Here is a 21,136-nt window from a genome sequence, read left to right as displayed (position 1 = left end):
GATCAGTTAGGGGGACCTTAGACCACTTCATTACCAGGGCTGCTACCGTCTTGGAGCAGGAGATAGCCATCGCTGAACGTCGTCTGTCCTAAGAGCCCTTGTTTCAAAAACGCTCGTCGTTAGGACATATCGTGGACGTACCTTCACCTCCTACCACCTTTATCTCTAACCCTGTTGTGCCCTCCGTACCTGATTTGAATCTCATTTCTCAGACCCCTGCCGTCACGGACACATTAACCGTGCCAAATACTAACAACGGGTATACTTCCGATATCCCATATACCACTGACAATTCAATAACGGAACAGATTCCGATTAAAACCCTCAAGAAAGTTAAGAAAAATCCCCCTAGGAACAAACCTACGAGTACTAAAATCACCAAACGTAAGAAAAATATCAATGTCCCTCTTCCTAAACCAACCCTTTCAGCTGTCCAGACCCCAACACCTGTAGAATTTGTGCAGGACGATATCCAGACATGCCCACCATATCCCCCTAAATTGTTACTAGATATTGAGCATTTGGTGAAATCTTTACTCTCCCCTTTAGTGGAAAGAATGAAAAATCTTGCTGTCCAGCTAACATCCCTGGAAACAACTGTCAGCTTGCTTACCACACCCATTAGGGATTCCAACTTTAGTCTTCCAAAAAATCCCATTGACTCATCAAATGCTGGTCATACCTTCTCAGACCAAAAATTAATCCAGGTAACATCACCACCTAGAATGGCAACTTTACCTCCAGCAAAGCGCATACAGGAAAATAGTGCCCTAGTTAGCAAGCATCCCACAGCTATCCCAAAGCATAACCTGATAGATCCCAATAATGGCTATGCCAACACACAGTCACTTTCGCTAGGCCCGGAGCGAATGACCGACCACATCGACCTGCCGCCAGAAGCAGCTCCATATGTGGTGATTCTTGCTGGTGTTCCTGTACTCACTAGGGACAAATCAGAGACCTATCAGGAACTTAAAAATAAGGTTGTATATTGGCTCACCAAAAACAGGACTCTCCCCAATGACATCAATGGGGAAATATTACATGTAAGAAGGTTGGAATGGGTTGGTTCTAGGCCAAAGGATATCAAGGGAGACGTAATTATTATAAACTTTAGAGACCGCAGGGTTTTGCGCCACATAGCAGATTGGTATACTTCTACTAGTGGCCCAGGTATTTCGACACATGCCCTAAGTTATTTCTACCCACGTTCTCTTCTGTTAAATCCCCCAAATTCACACATCTCATCCAGACCCAACGCTCAACCTTTTTACTCATCTTTCCCTACCTCAAATAGATTTGCCATCTTCTCGAGCTTGGACGACCTAGATTGACTTTCTCAGCTGAATAACGAGCCGAGTAAAACTGCTATCCAAAGTCCTTTTCAACCCTCTTTAGAGGTAGACCGCTCTCACCTTAAGACTAATACTATGAGCCCTGGAAACCTTGAAACAAATATAGCAACATCCACCAATGCTTATTCCTTAAACTCTGAGCACAGTCCCTCACGTGATGGCTTAAATACATCCTTGAATCATCATCAGACTGATGTTATGGTATGTCCATTAGATCCATCTGCTCCCTGTCAGCTAAATGACACCCCTGAGCATCCCAACGGTGCTATGAGTAGTAATATCGGCATCAACAATAAACCTTTGGCCGTAAGGCTCTTGTCCTGGAACGTGGCAGGTCTCCTCGATAAATTGTCGAACCCTTCATGGATCCAAATTGTCTCCACTTTTAGTATCATCTGTTTACAGGAAACATGGTCTATTGATGAACTCCATCTTTTAGGATATAAGACCTTACACACTCCAGCACTGTCGAGCCCGCATGGTAGGAGTAGAGGTGGATTAGTGACTTACATATCTGTAGAATCAGGCATATCATCTACTTATTTTATTGGGACTGAAAATTACCAGATTATCTCTTTAAAAGGTAATCGTTATAATAACATTACCTTGGTTAACTTTTACAATAACATACCTAGTCCCTGTTATGACATGGTCCTTAACGGTTTAAAGGCAGATTTAATTAAAGTTGAGTCCCATCTTCAAACAGATATGCTGCTTATATGGGCAGGGGACTTTAACTGCTCCCTGTGTCCATTGAGTATGGGTGGCACCTGTGGTCTAGACTCTATCAGAAGCGACACCACTTCTCACTTCCTGCATACGACCTTAGGTGACCTTCTGAATGGGTTAATATCGCATTTCAATGTGTCATATGTGAATGAATTGTGTAGCCCTCCGAAAGACTTTAAACCAACTTATAATGGGAGAGGTTGCCACTCCACAATTGACTATATCTTGATATCCTCCAGGTATTCAGAGTTTATTACCAATTGGGAGACACTGGACTGTGCCATCAGTGACCACTACCCATTAACGGCATCTATTAAAACAGTTATCACATCAAAGGACGATTTAAGGGTAAACCCGTCTTATACCCCGCCCATCACTTTGGGATGCACGATGGGACTTTACCTTAAATGGGACAAAGTGGTCCCTCCAGTGTTCCTTAACTCTCTGATTAACAATACATATGAGCATATCCAGACATGTCTGTCCACCTCAGAAAGCCCACAGGCAATTAGAAATGCCTTCTCCATTATTTCAACGGAGATTAAGAATTTACTCTCTAGAGTACCAAAGAAAATTCCACAGAGCAGTATAGGCTGGTTTGATAGATCATGTACAAAGGCCCTGAAACATCTAAAAACAAGCCTGCAAAATAAACCCCGTAACCTGCAGGAAATCAGGGATGCCAGACAAAAATACCGTGCAGCACGGGCGGCAAGAACCAAACAGTTAAAAGTAGAGGCATGGCAAGCGTTACAGGAAGCCTCCAACAATAGGGATAACACCGCCTTCTGGAAAGCTGTTAATGCACCTTTCCTGAAGGGTACTCGGGATACTAAACTTGAGATGGCTATACCCGCTGATATCTGGGTTGACCATTTTGGCACACTATACGATATAAGTGACCATATAGTCCCTACAGCTTGTCTGGATCCCCATCATAACCAAGATAAAGAGCTGAACGCTCCCTCTCTCTTTCCCTTAGACCTCACTTTTGACTGCACTGAGGTGCTCATGGCATTGACAGAAAGCCCCTCTGGGAAGGCCCCCGGTCCTGACTGTGTACCTATTGACGTTTTTAAAGCACAGTTGGACTTATGGGCCCCCCTGTTAACAAATGTCCTAAATTCCCTGAATAAAACAGGTTTTATAGACACATGGCCCGAAGCGGTCGTTGTCCCGATTTTTAAAAAGGGTGATAGGAACAACCCCTCTAACTACCGCCCTATTTCTTTGCTCGACTCCCTTATGAAAGTCGCATGGCGTATTATTTTAAATCGGATGCATGACTGGTTGGGTGAACAAGACATAATTTCAAATTTACAATATGGTTTTAGACAGGGCAGAGGCACTATCGAGCAAGGTCTGAATCTGACCCTTATTATTGCAAAATATACTCAGGCAAGAAAGGGGAACCTTTTCGTGACCTTTGTAGACCTCAGTTCTGCATTTGGCTGCGTCAACCACGAGTTGCTCTGGGAATCCCTGGTTGAGATTGGCATCGAGCCCCCCATTCTCGCCTTTATTAAAGAGCTGTATAGGGGAGCATCAGCACGTGTTAGATATGGCAGACAAGGAGAGTGCTCGGACAGGTTTTACATCAAAAGAGGTGTAAGGCAGGGCTGTATTGTAGCTCCCTTACTGTTCACTCTCTACATAAACTCAGTAGGCCAGTATCTTAATAGAATCTATCACGATTACCCCACTATAAATGGGAAACCCATACCCATATTACTTTACGCGGACGACGCTGCAATTATGTCACAGACCCGCATGGGCCTCCAAAGCGCAGTAAATGATTTTACAGAATTCATGTCACACCGAGGTTTAAAAATTAATGCATCAAAGACTTTTACCATGTCTTGTGGCCTGGGAATAGGGAAAAGAAAATGCTCCATTTTCATAAATGGCAGCAAGCTTGAAAGTGTTGATAGGTTTCCCTATTTGGGTATTACCTTCGAGAAGAAGGGCTCCTGGCGGGCCGCCGCCCAAGCTAGAGGAGTTGCCTTTTCTAAAGCTATAGGAGCACTTATTAATTTCTCGAAAAAACTAGGGGGACGGTCGATCATCCCCTTATCACAGATCTACCGTGCCAAGTGTGTTTCTACAGGCATATATGGATCTGGGATTTGGGGTATTGATCAGGCAGACCTCATACAACGCTCTGAGAACCGATTCCTACGATACCTTTTGGCCACACCACCTGGCACTTCTGTTTCTGTTATGCATAAAGAACTTGGTTTTACATATATTATGGACATGATAAAATCTGCACCCATTATACTATGGCATAAAGTGTGGACTACTCCTGAAACACACTTCAACAGGGAAATTATTACGGACTGTCTCAGCCTGAGTAACGCGGATTGATTCAAATGGCTGAACTATGTCAGAAATATGCTACACGACATGGGACATCCAGAATTTTTCACTGATCCCGCCACCCTAAATAATATCCCTAGAGTGACCTTAAAACGTTTGGCCATCAGCCACCTGGCAAATCGACGCTGGATCATTGAAAACACCAAGTATACTGTGCTGGAGCATCAACTCTGCACTACTGTTGAAGGGATGCAACATTATCTTTCTGTAATTCCTTCTCCATTTTCCCGTATGCTCGTGACCCGTTTCCGCACTGATACTTTCTTCAGACTGTTGACATTCCCTAATCAGAACTGTTGGTCGAGAAATTTAGAGAAATGCCCATGTGATGGCCTGTCATCACAGTCCAACATCCACTGCATCCTATTTTGTAAATTTTATCAATTGTCAAGGGTTACTTATCTGAAACCGCTGCTCAAATCCTGGGGACTTCGTTCCTGCAGGGCAGCCTATCTCAAAATGAAAGCTTTAGACAGCCCTCTAGCAATCGCAGTGGTTTCTCTTTATTTAAAAAAGATCATAATGACCAGGGCTTCTATGCACCCATAAAAGAATATATTGCTTTTATGCCCATTAACTGAATTTGATATGTTCACTATCACTTTTTTAAAACTTTTATTTCATTTTATGATGTTTTAATGTGTTTTTACTGTACTTTTATGATAATGCTTTTGCATGTCGAATAAAGAATTTCGACTTGACTTGAATGCTAACAAAACAGAAGTTCTCCTGTTGGGAAAACATTTGCAAGAATGGGGTGACTACTGGTAGCCCAACTTGCTGAGGTCACCTCCTGAGTCCAAAGCAATTAAAAAAAATATGGGTGTGTGGATGGATGACTCCTTATCTTTTGAACCATAAGTTAAAGCTTTGACCTCTGGCTGTTTTGGCACATGAAGAGGCCTTAAAAAAAATCATAGGCTTTTTTTGCCCACAAGTGCGGAAGATGATTAACCCCACTTTAATCATCTCGTCCCAGATTACTGCAATATCCTGTATCTCGGTACCGCTGGGCTCTTGAAAAACAAATTGCAGATTCTCCAGAATGTGGCAGCAAGATTACTGTGTCAGTTGCCAAGATTCTGTTCAGTTTCTCAGCAACTCTGCACTCTGCATGGGCTCCCTGTGGAGAAGCATATCCAGGTTAAAGCACCGCGTGTGGCACATAGTATTAATAATAAACTGGGTGCGCCTAGCCTGCTTTCTCTGCAGCAGTCCTACTATCCCACTAGGGCGTTAAGATCAGCAGACCTCAATCTGGCTGTGCTTTCCCATTTCAAATTGGCCACAAAACGGGATACTCCTTTCGTGTCATAGCTCCGATGCTACAGAATAAAATGCACAGTCATCTAAGGAAAGTAGATAATAACTTCAACTTTAGGAAGCAGTTGAAGACCTGGTTGTTCTCGGTTTAGGATGATTTTTATGTTGTGTTACAGTAGGAGGAGGAGCGCACTCAGAAACCCTAGCCTGGGTCAGTCATGTGCGGTATAAATCCTCTTAACATAGCATGACATAATATAGCATAGCATAACATAAAATAACATAACATAACATATACCAATATTGCCAACACCAATCTTATACTGTGTTATTTTACCTTACTGTCCTGATTTGGAGGATTATGATACAGACTAGAGTTTAGTTCGGGTTTTAGTGGTTACGTCAGAAGTATGTTTGTTCTGGGATTGTTGTTTAAAATAGTTGTCATAAGAATTAGTAGATTGGGCTATCTTGCTTTCCAAAGCCTGTGTCTGCTGTCTGGGTTTTTTGGCCTGCCCATTGCCCCACTTGTGTTCATGCAAGTGTGTTCAATGGAATAGTGGTGGTGTTAGGGAGACATAATATCAATTCATTAGCTTAGATGAGTTGGGTTGAGTTGTAGAGAGTTTTATCATGTTCTGTTGTTGAAAGTCCCATAGAGTAACATGGTAAGGAGGGAGTATGCTGTTATAGCATTTCTCTTCTAGCATGTGAAAGATGCTCTGTCTAGTATGTTTTATTGGATGGTTTTTGTGTGTATCGATTCTGAATCGTTTGTGCTGGGGTGTCATGTTGATAATCAACTATATTACACATCTGTGCACTATTGAATGTCTGATATTTTCTGTCTTATGTGCGGTGTAAATTAATTTTGTGTGTGTTGTCTATTAGTGGTTAGTGCTGTTGTGAGTAAGTTCCCTAATGATCAAATGTATGGCATATGCTTGCTGTGGTGAATGCCCCGGTTACTTACCGGTAATCTTCATTACTCCGAGTATAGTCTTCCTCGCCACATGACTAACAAAGTGAGCTTCAGCTCCACACCAGAACCTTCCAAAGCAAAAAAGTCAGCCTCCCATGCCTCTCATCCCTTCCCAATATGGCCGACCCATTACACCCTTGACCTCTATAAGAGGCGGGCCGGCCCAACCCTTCAGCCTGAAACTACCAAGCACAAACATGAAGCCGATAGCCAGACAGGGAGGGAGGGATGGGAACTCATGTAGTGAGGAAGACTATACTCGGAGTAATGAAGATGACCGGTAAGTAACCGGGGCATTACCTCCTCGTAAGTCTTCCTCGCCACATGACTAACAAAGTGAGCACATACCAAAGCCAAGCAGCTTCATGGAAACTCACAAGAAACCAATGGACCAGAATGGGACGCCCATGAAAGAGGGCAAACCCAAAAGACCAGAAGGGCAGAAGACCACCTGGGAGAGAGGCAACCACGAGCAGGAAGAACCAGCCTGGGACAGAGAGACACCGGGAGGGCCAAAAGCCCAGACCCCAGAGACACGTAGGGCTGCCAGAAAATGTGCCCAAACCATAAACCCAAGGAGGACAGAGAAGGCATGGAACCAGACCACACGGAGCCAAAAGCAACAGCAAACAGGCCCCAGAACAGAAAGCAGCAAGCCGGTTCTAACACACCAAGACTGCCCAACAGACAGCCAAAAGCGAGAAGGGAGCAAAAGCCCAGACAGAGGAACCGAAGAAACAGTGGGCATCCCCACCACAGTGACCCAACAAAAAGCTACAGCAGAAAAGAGGCGCAGTTCGACAGAAACACAGCAACACCGCACGGTCGACCACCAACCGCAAGAGAGCCGAAACCACCAGAGGAACGGGGCAGCAGAACCAGATGCAACCAAACAGACTGGCAGGAGCCGCAAGAATGGATAGGGGTGCAGAAGGAACCCAGCACGCCAACCGAACAACCAAAAAAACTAAGGGCACCAAAATCCCACCCACAAGGGTGGGACATGGACACCAGTCACACAAAGGTCCCCCGGAAGGGAGCACGACACCAAGGAGAGAACCCAGGCAGGCACAAGGCAAAATAGACCCAGGAATGCGCAGGAAACGACTCTGAAGAGACCCGGCCACTAAGGGAACCCAACCCGTCAACAGCAAAAAGCGGAAAGCCCATAAGGCTGCCCACGGAGCCCGAAGAGCGGAAGGGACCAGGCCCAAGGCCAAGCCACCAGAAAGGAAGCGAATGCCCACCAGAGGCCACCATGCAGAAGAAAGCACATAGAGCCTGGCAGGGAGGGGAACGCAGCACGGAGGAGCGAGACTGCCCCACACAGGGACCAAGCAAACCAGACCAGTACCGTTCCACATGAAGGAAGCGAGCCGCCGAAGCGAGCACCCAGGCGGCCACACAGCCAGCCAAAAACCAGGCCCGGCCCAGCCGAACAAAGAAGAACCGACGGGAACAGGAGCGCACAGGGAGTAAAAGCCACAGGCAGAAACACACCAAAGGAGAGAAGGACAGAAGAGCTGGGCGAAAAGAACCCGAGCCATGTCAAAACTCCCAGGGAGCAACCCGAGCCAGCAGGGCCCAGGACCCCAAAACCAGGGGCAAAGAAGAAGAGGATACAAAATCCACACCGGAAGTGCTGGGTCCCGCCTGGGGGAGTAGATCCGGGAATCCCAGCACCCCCGGACACCCAAGAGCACTGCTGGAAACTAAAACCACCAAGGGAAATCCATAAAGCAGGGGCAGGACACAAAACCTGCACCCACAGAGGCAGAACACGGACCATTGAGCAACAGCTCCCAAGTCCACCAACCGCAGCAGCAGACACCAATCGAGAAGCACCCAGGCGAGCACCACCAACAGGACAAATGCCCTGGCTAGGCCAAACAAGCCCAGAACCCCTGGATGAAAAGGGACCCTAGGAAAGCGCAAAGCCGGGATCATGGACGAGAAGGCCGAAAAGCCAACACCGGGGACACAAACCAGAATAAAAGTGACCCAGGCAAGGACAGCAGCATCGTGCTAAAAAGACAACAGGGGCGAACCCCGCAAACCCCCAGGTGCATGAGGCAGGGGAGAAACCGCCCAGGAGAGCAACAAGAAGCCCCAGCAGGGCCAGGGCAAATCCCAGATAAGCCAAGGAACGGTTGACAGAAGGCAGACCAATAGACCCAGCACTGACCGGGAACCTACGCACGCCCCAAAGGACGGCAAAGGCCGCCATTACCCGGGAAGGGAAAACCAGAACAGAAAGACCACTGGCCCAAAAGAGAAGCGTCCGAAGACGCAGAGCCACAACACACACAAGACTAGGGCCCCACAGGAGACCTAGCCTACAGCACCTGGCAGTCCCAGGCAGACACCATCAAGGTGCCAACCATTCCAGACCCTGCCTAACTACTTAGATCAGACGGGATCAGATGCTTTCAGGGCCGTATGGCCAAAGGGCCCTGGAAGACTAAGTACGGGAAGCAGGAGGACAAATCCAAATGCCAAGGCACAGCACCCCAACACTGTGGCAGCAAGCCACACCTTCGTGCACAAAGACACCTGAGAGGGTGCCACAGAGAGGAAGGAGGGGTACACCCAACCACCTCACCAGATCACCGAATGCAAACCAGTTAACAATGGGTGAATGATCCCCAACTCAACCAGAATCCCCCACTTATCCAGCAGATGAACGGAACCCGAGGGGCTAGGAGACCACCGGGATGGGCGAAGGCAACCACAAAGGAACTGAGGAAGGCACTGGCAGGAGACGAACTATTGTGCCACGTGAGCCACCAGAGGCACAAGACATACCACCAAGCAAACACCAGTCCCACCAACCACATGAACCAGACTGGACCTGGAAGCAAGTGAGGCAGGGGGCAAACCCAGGGGGAGTGCCTGGCACTGGAAAAAATCCCCCCCCGAAACAAGCCTAGACCAAGAGCGGAAGAGGGACAGGCCCCAGGTAGAACACGGGAGGATAGAGCCACCAGAGCCGAAAGACAGCAACAGCGCCACAGCAAACACAGGCAACCCAACCAAACAATGAAAAAGGCGAGAGCCGAGTCCCCGACCAGACACAGCAAATGCCACCAAAAGCAGGAGCCTGACCCACAAGGAACCATGACCGAGCATGAGCAAGTGAGTCCCACAACTGACAACAGGAGGCAGGGGAGCGGCAAGGCAGAGGCAGGAACCATGATCTCGAGACAGAAGGCACCCAGGACGCAAGGAGAGGCAAAAGACAGCCCCCAACAGAGGCCCAACATTCAGGAGCCGAGGAGAAGCACGCTTACCAAGCCAGTGATCAGGCCAGGCGGCCACACAGCCAAGAGCGAGCCCCCTTAACCGGAGGGAGGATACGCAGTAGCGAAGACCCGGACAGCGCAGCGCATGGGCAGCCACCGAGGAAAGACGATACCAGCGGCACACTAACCACCAACATGCAGGTAGAACTGAGTCAGGCGGGAGACTCCTGAACTTTCCACCAAAAAGTCAAAATTATAGCTATCTCCCGCGTGAAATAGCACTTACAGAAGACAATGGGAAAATAAAATTCTCCTGATATCTGGCCCAAATTCCCCACAACCCCGTCCGAAGAAGTAGGTATGTAAGGAACCAACACCTACTGGAATGAAGAAGCAGAGCGAGGGACCCAGGTACCTAGTCAGGGACTGACAGAAGAAACCTCTGAAATCACACCAACAGAGGAAGGAAACGACCAGCCATTCCAACGCCACAGGGCCCTGGACGTGAGCCACCAGTGCAGTATGGCAGCATGCAGCGTCTGCCACGAGAAAAACGGACCTCGGGGGAAAAAGTCACCCAAGTCTGGAAACACCGGGCGCCAGGAAACACCACCGGCGCATCCCTGCGCCAAAAGCACCAGGACCGGAACAAAAACTAAGGCCGGGGGGAGGGGCAGATGAGGATGCATGGGGGAAAAGTCCCAGCCACCCCCAGGTGCACAGCGAAGGCCTTCCTCGCCATAGCCAGAAACACAGCCCGAGAGGACTGGAAAGAAAAGGGCCCCAGCGGGTATCCGAGAACCCGCACCAGCCACACCGGAGGCGAGACTCCAAAAGGGCGAAAAACGCAGTAGACAACCCCCCAGGGACCAGCAAATGCCTCACGGCCAAGGAAGAGCACTGGCGAATGAAGGACACCAAGTTAGGAACAGCTGCAACTGAGGAAAATCAGCCGCGTGGGAAGCTGGACGAGGCCCGCCCCGCCCGTCGGAGGACGGACACCAGCAACGCGGCGGAAAGCGGCACCCCGCCCCATAGGAGGACCTGAGACCCCCACTGGTGACGCCAGAGAACCGGGGATGCTGCTAAGCAGCCCGCAGGGAGAAGGAATGCAATATTGCAGTAAAGAACACCGGGAGAGACTACGAAACTTGCCTGAACCACAGTATGGTGCGCTGGCGCGCCACAAACCAGAATACCAGCTCTAGAGTCAGCAGATCCATCTGCTGTGTTACATTCACTCCCCATAAGGACCCCGGAGGACGGGGCAGGGAAACAGCCGCCAGACGTCCAACGTCCCTGCGAGGAATCCCGTCAGAGGAGACAGAACAACGTGGCGGGGACCTGACCTCCTAATCCCGGTAAGCGTTCAGGGAGGGTGGAAAAAACAGACGCGAAGCACTGCAGCTGACTGCCACACCTCCCTCGAGGGGTAGAGGGTCAGCGTGAGCCCAAGCGAGGCCGGAGGGCCACGCAACACCCGGCAAGCAAAGAGAGGGGGAGCGGCCAAGACACACAGATCACCGGTCCCCACCCAGTAAGCCAAGCTACAACACGCGCCGGGATGCTCCCTCCCAATAAAAGCCCCCAAGGGGCAGGCTGGAGATTCGGGGAGAAGCCGTCCCAGACAGCGCGGAGCCAAACTGACGGCCGGGGATTAAGGAGGCTGAAAACGAGCCCCGGGCCACCCCGGCCGCCCCCCCTGTTGACCCTTGGTTTGCTAGGGCAGAGCCTAACCGGCCCTACAAAACCGGGGGAAGGAAGGGGGAAAGAGGTCCCAGATCCTAGGGCCCGCTAGAGCAGGACCTCCACTCCCAGACCCACGTACCTGCTAGCGCAACTGGAGAGAAACGTGCGCAGAACCAAAAAAGACAGACTGAAGGGTTGGGCCGGCCCGCCTCTTTTAGAGGTCAAGGGTGTAATAGGTCGGCCATATTGGGAAGGGATGGGAGGCATGGGAGGCTGACTTTTTTGCTTTGGAGGGTTCTGGTGTGGAGCTGAAGCTCACTTTGTTAGTCATGTGTCGAGGAAGACTTACGAGGAGGTAATGCTTGAGAAGTGTTCTGTATAATGTGATCTATGGTTTAATGTGATCTGTGTGATATGTGGGTTTAATGCGATGTGTTGATGTTAATTCATACAGCCTGTTCTGAACTACTGAAGTTTTGCTTAACGGTGTAGAGATTTGCTGAAGTAATTGCATTGCTGTTTTCTAGGCAAAATATTAATTATCGGCTGAATCTGCGAATCTAAACCAACCCATAGTTCATGAATCAGTCGTACATGTTCTTTGATATGTCACAACTTTATTTCAAGCACTGTTGATTGTAAAATGCATTTGTCCATTTTGTTTATCACTGTCACAGTTCATTTTCTTGCATATAACACACCAAAAGAAATCACAGTTTGAATAATTGGAAGGCGCCCGAGTGTACTTACAGTTGTCCATGAATACACATAGCCGTCAACGTTGTACACCGGTAGGACATACACATCTACATTCTGGAGCAACATTTTTATTTTCGGGTCATGCTGGTGGTTTTGCACAATCTGGAAATGGAAAGGGTACATTAGAACAGCAGGCTGCCTGCTACAGATCAATTACAAAACGTGAATCAGCAAATGGCTCTGTGCGAAAGGCTGGAGAGACAGGAAGTCTGTTCTTAATCTTCTCATCCCAGGATAATTGACTTCCTGCAGTTGATGCAGTTAAAAAGACAGAGGTTCCTGTGCAATCCCGTGCTCTTTGATCATCTTCTCAAACAAACCTGCAGGAATACTCTGCCTCCAGGAGACTTTACAACCAAAGGCTGGTTGGAAAGATAGAAAGATCAGTTACAAAATATTTTCTAAATATATGTCTATAGCTCTCTCTCTATATATATGTATGTATGTATGTGTGTGTATATATATATTCACTTAAAAAACCATAGGTTTCACACATGTTATAGTTAGCTGGACATTTCACTCGTAAAAAAACAATGAAATTCCCCCGTTATAGTTAGTGCAGGCAACTATAACTCACGCGACCGCAATCCTCTGCTGATGACGTCAGATATTACATCACTGTATTTAGACACTTATTTACCCATGTCTTCTTCCATTAATCTTTAGCTATACATATATTACAAATATTTATTTTTCATAAAGACACATATGTCATCAGTGATGTAATATCTGACGTCATCAGCAGAGGATTGCGGTCGCGTGAGTTATAGTTGCCTGCACTAACTATAACGGGGGAATTTCATTGGTTTTTTACGAGTGAAATGTCCAGCTAACTATAACATGTGTGAAACCTATGGTTTTTTAAGTGAATTTACAAGGTTTTTTAAATGCTAATTCGTAACTATAACGTGTGTGAAACCTATGGTTTTTGCAGTGAATTTGTACGTTTTTTTAAAATGCTAAGTTATGTATTTATTAAATTTTTTATTTTCAGGTTTTTCACCGTGCGCGCACCGTGCGCACACTGTGGAAGCTCGGTGCGTTTTGCGCACCGAGCTCCCATGGTTCGCCGTGCGCGCCTCGCGATTTAAAAAAAAAAAAAAAGTTTTTTTCGCCCTTGGGGGTCTTTCTGGGACCCCCTGACCAAGGCTAGGGGGTCAGGAACTGTCCACTCTACCACCTTTTCACGTTATCCACCTTTTTTTTCACCCCCTCAGACTGCGAGAGTCAAAATGGCGGCCGACACTTCGTGGTTTGGACCGATTCGAATGTTTACCGACATCTAACAACCAATCAGAATTGCGCTCGCGCACGGCAGGGTGCGCGCACAGTGCGCGCACGGTGCGCGTGTATAGATATTGATATGCTTTTAAATGCTATTTTCTCAGGAAATACTGAACAGATTTACACCAGACCTGCAAAAGGCACTTCCTTGACCTTATGGCTACCTCTCTGCCAAATTTCACGTAATTCTGTTCAGCCGTTCGGGCTGTAGCTGCGACTAAAGGTCCTATGGAAAAATGCATGGGGAAAACGCGTTTTGGGACCCACCCTTTTTCTCGGCCCCCGCTTGACGAATCACCCCAAGACTTTCAGGGTAGGAGCTGAACGGAGCGCCCCATTAGTTTTGAAAATTTCGCGAGGATTCGTCAACCGGCGCCAAAGTTATTCAAAATAGAATTTTGAGATTTCCTATGGAAACTAGGTTGTAACTATAACTATCTACTGGCGACTGCCAGTAGATAATATATATATTTATATATATAATTGGTGTTTCTCAATATGGATGACTGAACGGTAGTTTTCTATTGTGCAGTTCCCAGTAACTTCTAAACACTCACACAATATATTCGAGAATATTAGGCCCAGGCAGGATGAGGGATTCGACCAAGATGAAAAAGTCTGGATAATTAAGTGCTAAGGGGAAATCATCCTTAACCTCGAGGCATCTACACGAGTAGCATAAGCAGCGATACCATGTATGCTGCTGCTCCCTTGAGAGTGTGCTGTAGACCAGTGGTTCTTAGCCTTTTAACTTCTGTGGAACCCACTTAATCATTAGTGGAAACAGAGGACTGCTCACTGAATCCTTATTGGAATCCGGAGACCCCCATTTAGTCATTACTGGAAGCCGAGAACCCCTGCGTAGGCATTTTCAATTATTAGAACCACAAAACAATACAGAAAAATACAGAAATAAGCATTCAAGAAACAAATACACAAATGACTACATATTTTATTTAATTCACATACAAATATAAAAAAAATCCAAATATAACTTTAATAGGAATGTTTGAGACTTATTATCCATACTATATACTGTTTGATGAACTTCTCCCAGAAATCATTCTGAATATAAACCTATAGGGGCAGATTTTCAAGCCCCTTGCGCCTCCTTTCACTGCCATTGCGTCACATTTTTTACGCAACGGCGGCACTAAATCTGCCCCATATTTACATGGATGCAGATGCGTCCCTTTTTCACAGGCTGCGTGAAAATCGCCTGCACCCCCTTAGATTTAAATTTATGCAAGGTAGGTATTCCGTCGGAAACGCCTACCTTGATAATAGCGCAATGATATTTACAACTTTTTTTGGGGGCGAAGCCTTTAGCTGCGCTTCCAATGCGTCACAATCCATATGCCTGCCAAACCCAGGTATAGGGATGATGCATTGAATGTGCTCAAGGGATCACACCAGCTGTAGTGACTTTATTGCAATATGCAATCAAGTCACAATGTAAGTGGGCCACCTAAGGTAAGTATATGCACGTAATGTCATAATTTGTGACTTAAGTGCTGATGCCACAAATACAAGTGGGCACTATGCCTGCTTGCATGCATCACATCCAGAACCAATATGTTTGATTGCAAAGTGACTTTGTCACTTTTTTACTCTCCAACACATTGGTCCCCATTCAGTAGTCGATGCGTCAGTTAAAACTGAAGCATCGCCTCTAATTTTGACCCACTACTGGAGTTGGGTTGGTTTTCATGCCAACTCTAGCAATGCGCCAAAAAACCCTGCGTCATGGTGCGCCATATTGTGAATACAGCACATCCATTGTGGTGCAAGAGTTTCTCCCGCAGGCACATTAAAACCTACGCATCGCTGCTTTCATCCAGCGATGCGTCAGTTTCTTGTAAATTAGGCCCTTAGTTTTTAGCCTCCAATTTGATGTCTCTTCACATTTACAGAATGTTTTTCCATCATCAAAAGAACATTTTGCTTCTTTATTTAATTGCACTTTATTAATCTGTTTATTTAATGTTCTAAGCAGTCGTGGACCCCCTGTGTAGGTTTCGTGGAACCCCCAGTGGTACCTGGACCACAGGTTAAGAACTCCTGCTATAGACTACACCGTCTCATTCAACGGTTATGCTGCACCTTCTCATTCAATGTGAATAGCGAACAGCTCCTTTTTAAGTGCACTATATGTAACAGTTCCTGTTGAGTGAGACGCAACCACAGCATTGGCGTGCTAAGGTTACACTTACTCTTTATTTCTGTCATTGAGTACACCATTTTATTGAGCGCTCTGTATAATATACAAAGCCGTTAAGTTGAATATTCTACAGACTGCATCCCTTCATTGAGTTTAGAGTACACTAGGCTCCTCGTGGATTCTGTATAGGCTGTGATTGTAAGTGACCTTGGAGAATACTTAATTTGGTGGAAACCATGTCTGTGAACCCACTTCTAATCTTTTTTACTAAATTGCAACATTTACACAATTTGAAAAAGTAAACTAGTTAATGCCTTTTATCTAAAAATGTAATTTGCCAATTGGGTTTGGGGTCAGAATTACATAGATCCTTCCTTGCCTTACATTTTGTTCACACCCCTGCCTCTTGTACCCCAAATGCGTAATGTTTACCCTGTTTTTTACATTGATTTTTTATTTTCACTTTGTATCAAATGGCCCCACCTTCCTAGCTTCCTGTATGCCTTTCTCCATTTTGCTCACCCCCGCTCTAAACTGGTCTCACTCTGCCCATTTCTTTTAGTCTGTTAATTTGTAATCTGAAATTTTCGGTGAAATATCATTCACATTTTACATAACCACGTTTTCTGCATAATATACGAGCCATTCATTCAATCTGTCCACCATAAGCAGTGTGCGGACTTTTCTCTCGTGACAGCTTTCCCACCCCCACCTTTTCCCAACTCCAAATGGTCCACTTGCTCAAGAATTGGCACTTCTCCAGATGTAACTACCGCCATACTTCGAGCATTCAAATGCATTAACTTATTGTAAATCAAAATGCCTCCTGGCACAACACCCCACCTCCAAAACACTCAATGAGACAATGGGGCATATCAACAAGGGCTTTATCTCTGCTTTTTTGGCTTTAAAAGCCAAAAAAGCAGAGATAAAACTATCACCCTATCAACAACAGGGTGCTAACATGCAAATTTGCATGTTAGCACCCTTTTACTCTACGCTTCCCCCTGCATCTCTAATGAGATGCAAAGGGGGCGTTCTAGAGTAAAATAATAGAAGAAATGTCGCTAAGCGACATTTCTCCTATTATCAAGAATATCGCTAACCCTGTTAGAGACAAAAAAAAGCAGCGCTAGCCGCGGTTAACGCTGCTTTTTTATGTCTGGTATTTTTCTGACTTAGCCATGATATCCTATGGAAGGAGGATATCATGGCTAAGTTTGTCTGTCCCTATCAACAAGCTAACGTGAGATTATCGCTGGGTTTCCAGCGATAATCTCACGTTAGCCACTTAGAGTGAGGATTTTTATCGCTATTGAGATAAGCGTTGCTAATAGCACGCTATCTCAGCGATAAAAATCAACGCCAGCCGGCGATAATTATCCTAGCGCTAAGTGTGCTTAGCGATAATTATCGCCAGTTGTTGTTGATATGCCCCAATATTTTTATATGCAAGATTTAGAAGACAGTATTTATGTCAGATGATATTTTTGTGTGAAACTATTACATCTAATCCCCATTCAACCTTTTCAAAAAGGACACCAGAGATAGCAGCAGTATAATGTGCCTTAACCATTGTCATCGGTGATGTTTATTGGAGCCGTTGCGTCATGTCTAACTACTCCCACAACAATAGAATGGTTTCTTCCATGTGGGAACAGAACAGCAAAACTAATCCTACCTGAGCCCATCACCTCAACATGTTGACTTGAACCTTCCTGATCATAGCCAGGATTCCAATCAATGCTATGCGCTTCTCAGGAACTCTTGCAGTACACTGGCATATAATGAACATAGATATGCAATTATCTATGGTTATGACCCCTCTCAGCCTGTATGCAAGCTCAATTTCATCCTCTTTAAAGTGACCCTACTTGCCCCTTATCTGCTAAATCAGCAAACATTCCTCCGTCATATTTTTCATTAAATGTTCTGTGGCCTTTGTCTCATAATAGTCATATAATGTGATCTCCTTTTTAACCTTCATCCGCACTTTGGAGTTCCCATTTACCCTTCTGCCTAGTCACTAACCTTTCTTCTCCCTTATGTAGTAGCATCCACTATTTGGGTCTTCAATGAGCAAAATCTTCTTACTCAATCCTACAACCACTGACAAGTCCTCCCGTGGCTCCACTGATGTTTCCTTCCCTATGTGCCTTTCCATATTTCCACTGCCCAACACAGTTTCCATGCTTCGACCATATGTATCCCTTACTTTCCAGATCAGTCATAACTCTGAACACTCTACCTTTTCTCCCATATATTTAGTCAATTGCCCCACATCATGTTCTTTGTCCCTCTGATACTAATCTCATCTCTTTTTTCCCAATGTCTTATTTGCTAGTCTGATACTCCTTCTACTACATGTGCTAATAGCCCCATGTGCTTGCATCAGTGTTGCCCTTGTTGACTGCTTGTTCCCTATCTCTCCTCTCTTGCTCTCTCTCTTTCCCTCTCTTCTGTTCTTTATGAAGGCGATTGCTTCATGGCAAGTTTTTGTAGTCCACAGTAAGGCTATGTCAGCAAGGAGATGCCATCCACAACTCAATTCCTTGGCTACTGTCCTATCATACTTATAGAGCATGATTGTGCTCTTCTCATTCGTAGGGGTGCATCATAACAATGAGTAGCTTGCACCTGCATTTATTTTGTCGTGGTAATATTTAGTCATTAGAATGTGAAATTTAATAATATGTAAAGGTGAAGTGATAGAATTATTTCGTGCAATGTGAAGAAATTGACGTAGCAGTTGTGTTCTGAATGGTGTCAATCCCAGTGTTTAGTTAGAACGGACTAATGAAGTTCATTTATTGAGATGTCACGCATTGATTTAAATGTGCACCATATTAATCTCTGCACATGTGTGTGTTTAACTGAAACCCTAACGTGCAGAATTTATGTAGGTTACTTACAATTATTCATGTATTTGGTGTGTTCACGTAATGTGGTGATTTAGAAATGTTTAGTAAAAGGGTTATTTTACCTGTGGTGTCATAAGTCCTATGTGCTACTTTCTTATGTTGGCTGATTTCTGTAGGCCCAAAATGCATTTTGCCTGGACACTCTCATGTTAGACCTGGTAGTTGAATTTCATGTGCATTTTGAATTTGTTCTTTCTCACGTTTCGTTACAGGTGGCGAAAGTCATCCTTGTTAGTTAGAATAGCGCTTTTGTCTTAAGATATAGGCTCAGGGAGGAGAGGATACATTTGTACAAGGTGTGCTGATAATATGGGACAGTGTTCTTTCTCACTGGAGAAGGCCTGGGAATCAAGGTCATCGCGGAAGAGGGTGGGAGTATCGCAGCTAAATGGAAAATCACCTACGAGTAGGTGTCCAGCGGGATGAGGCGATCGGATGATGTGAAGTGGGCGTGTTTTATAATGTTGGTGTTGGAATTAGGGACAGTGCCCCGGGGGTTGTGTTAGGAGAGGACAGGAGATTGTTGGAGGGAGTAGGAGCATCTTAGAATGATCTCTGTAGCTTTATGCTACTTGACCCATACAACGTGAGTGCACTTCTTAGGAAGTCTTCACATGCTGAGACCTTTTCCTACACTTGCCGGGGGAATGCTAAGTAGGGATGCCACATTACTTGTAGTGTAGGGACAGACTAATGCTTTTTACCCACAAACCTCGGATGAAGTCTGATCTTAACATTGGGGCTCTAATTGCTGTGTTCTGATTTGGGAATATGTCATTATTTTCATGCTCCAAAGACTGAATTTCGCACTCAAGTTCGGCTTTGTATTAGTTCCAATGTATTTTTACAACCTCCTCCTGAGGTGTCTGTATGCCCAGTTATTTTTGGCTTTGTAATAAACCCACTAGCTTAGAACCTGGAGTCTATGATTCTTCGGAGTCATGATTCTTTGAATGTGTGAGTCTGATCTAATGAGTTATTTCTCCTTTCTACGCTTCTAAAGCAGGTACCAACGGTCCATTGACCTAGGGTTCCAGAGTACATTGACAAAAGGGAACCCGGCCCCATCAATACTATTTCACTCATTCTCTGAACAACCACAATCCATACTCCCGTACAGCCTTCCATGCTATATCTATCTACGGTGTCGTGAGCCTATCTGGGCACTGTGTTTTAGATCACAATGCATATATATGATTCAGTTACTTTCCTGGGCTCTTTCCGTCAGATGCTAAGCTGGCCAGCTCGTTCAACCTTTTTCATACACATTCAAACCCTGTCTGTGCCAGATTTTTCCCTATTTCTTGCAGGCCCCTCTACTCCACCCCCGTTCCTCAGGTCCCATCCTACCCAGCGGTAGTCTTGCACCAACCCAGGCACTAATCAGGAATATCTCCCAGACAGATATGTGCTTTTTATATTATGTGCGGAGGACCACCTGCCCCGTTTAGAGACCTCTGTCTGCCTGGCAGGGATCTCAGTGCTGTGAAGTGAACATCTATGGCTGCTTTACCAGCACTGAACACCTCCTCGGATTTTTCTTTTTTTTAAAGAGAAAACAAACTTCCAAAGTGGGGGTTTGTTTTCTCTAAACAAATAAAAAATCGTCAAACATGCATTGATTATTTTCCATGCACATGTGGCTATTCTGCATTTTCCTCTGGCATGGCTGCAATGGATTGCCTGGCAGACATGGACTGGAAAAATAAGTGATGTTGCCTCATCCTCAATTAAGCGGGTCGACCCTCACTGGGACCTGGTGGCCTCTTGGTGGACAGACTGCGAGGTGAGAAGTTCACCCTGGCTAAACTAATGGAGGCTCCACAAGTGCAATCCTGGCACTTTCCCCGATTGTAAATAAAGTAGAAGATCTGAGGGACAAGGAACAGGGAAAATTAACGCTAAGGGTGCTTAGCGTTAATTTTGTTAACGCCCACTATCGCTGGATAATATCGCCTCGTTATTGCGTTATTAACAATGCTAACCGCCTAGGCGATAAAAAATCCATCGATAGTGGCATTTTGGGAGGTTATCGCTGGTAATGCAGCGATAAAACTACAAGGATAGGGATATCCTTGTTGATAGCCCATGGTGGATTTAGCCATGTAATCCACCTCCCATTGGATTACATGGCTAAGTCTGAAAATTAGCAGACGTAAAAAAGCGGCGTTAACCGTGGTTAGCGCTGCTTTTTTTGTCTTTAACAGGGTTAGCGTGAAGCTTGATAATAGGAGAAATGTCGCTTAGCGACATTTTTCCTATTATTTTGCTCTGGAACGCCCACTTTGCATCTCATTAGAGATGCAAAGGGAAGCGTAGTGAAAAAGGGTGCTAACATGCGATTTTGCATGTTAGCACCCTGTTGTTGATAG

General features: G+C 45.8%; 1 protein-coding gene across 5 annotated transcripts in view; it reads right to left on the bottom strand.

The window, feature by feature from the left end:
- The window catches only part of CPO (carboxypeptidase O), a 523,455-nt gene that overhangs the window by 112,259 nt on the left and 390,060 nt on the right, over positions 1-21,136 (bottom strand). For all 5 annotated transcript variants that reach the window (XM_085648890.1, XM_085648886.1, XM_085648887.1 and 2 more), the window contains one exon: positions 12,390-12,500. In XM_085648890.1, the coding sequence (XP_085505016.1) occupies positions 12,390-12,500 (111 nt within the window). The remainder of the gene's footprint in view (positions 1-12,389; positions 12,501-21,136) is intronic.

Source organism: Triturus cristatus, chromosome 3_2 (assembly GCF_964204655.1).
Source record: "Triturus cristatus chromosome 3_2, aTriCri1.1, whole genome shotgun sequence".
NCBI lineage: Eukaryota > Metazoa > Chordata > Amphibia > Caudata > Salamandridae > Triturus > Triturus cristatus.
This window is presented reverse-complemented; position numbering and strand designations above follow the sequence as displayed.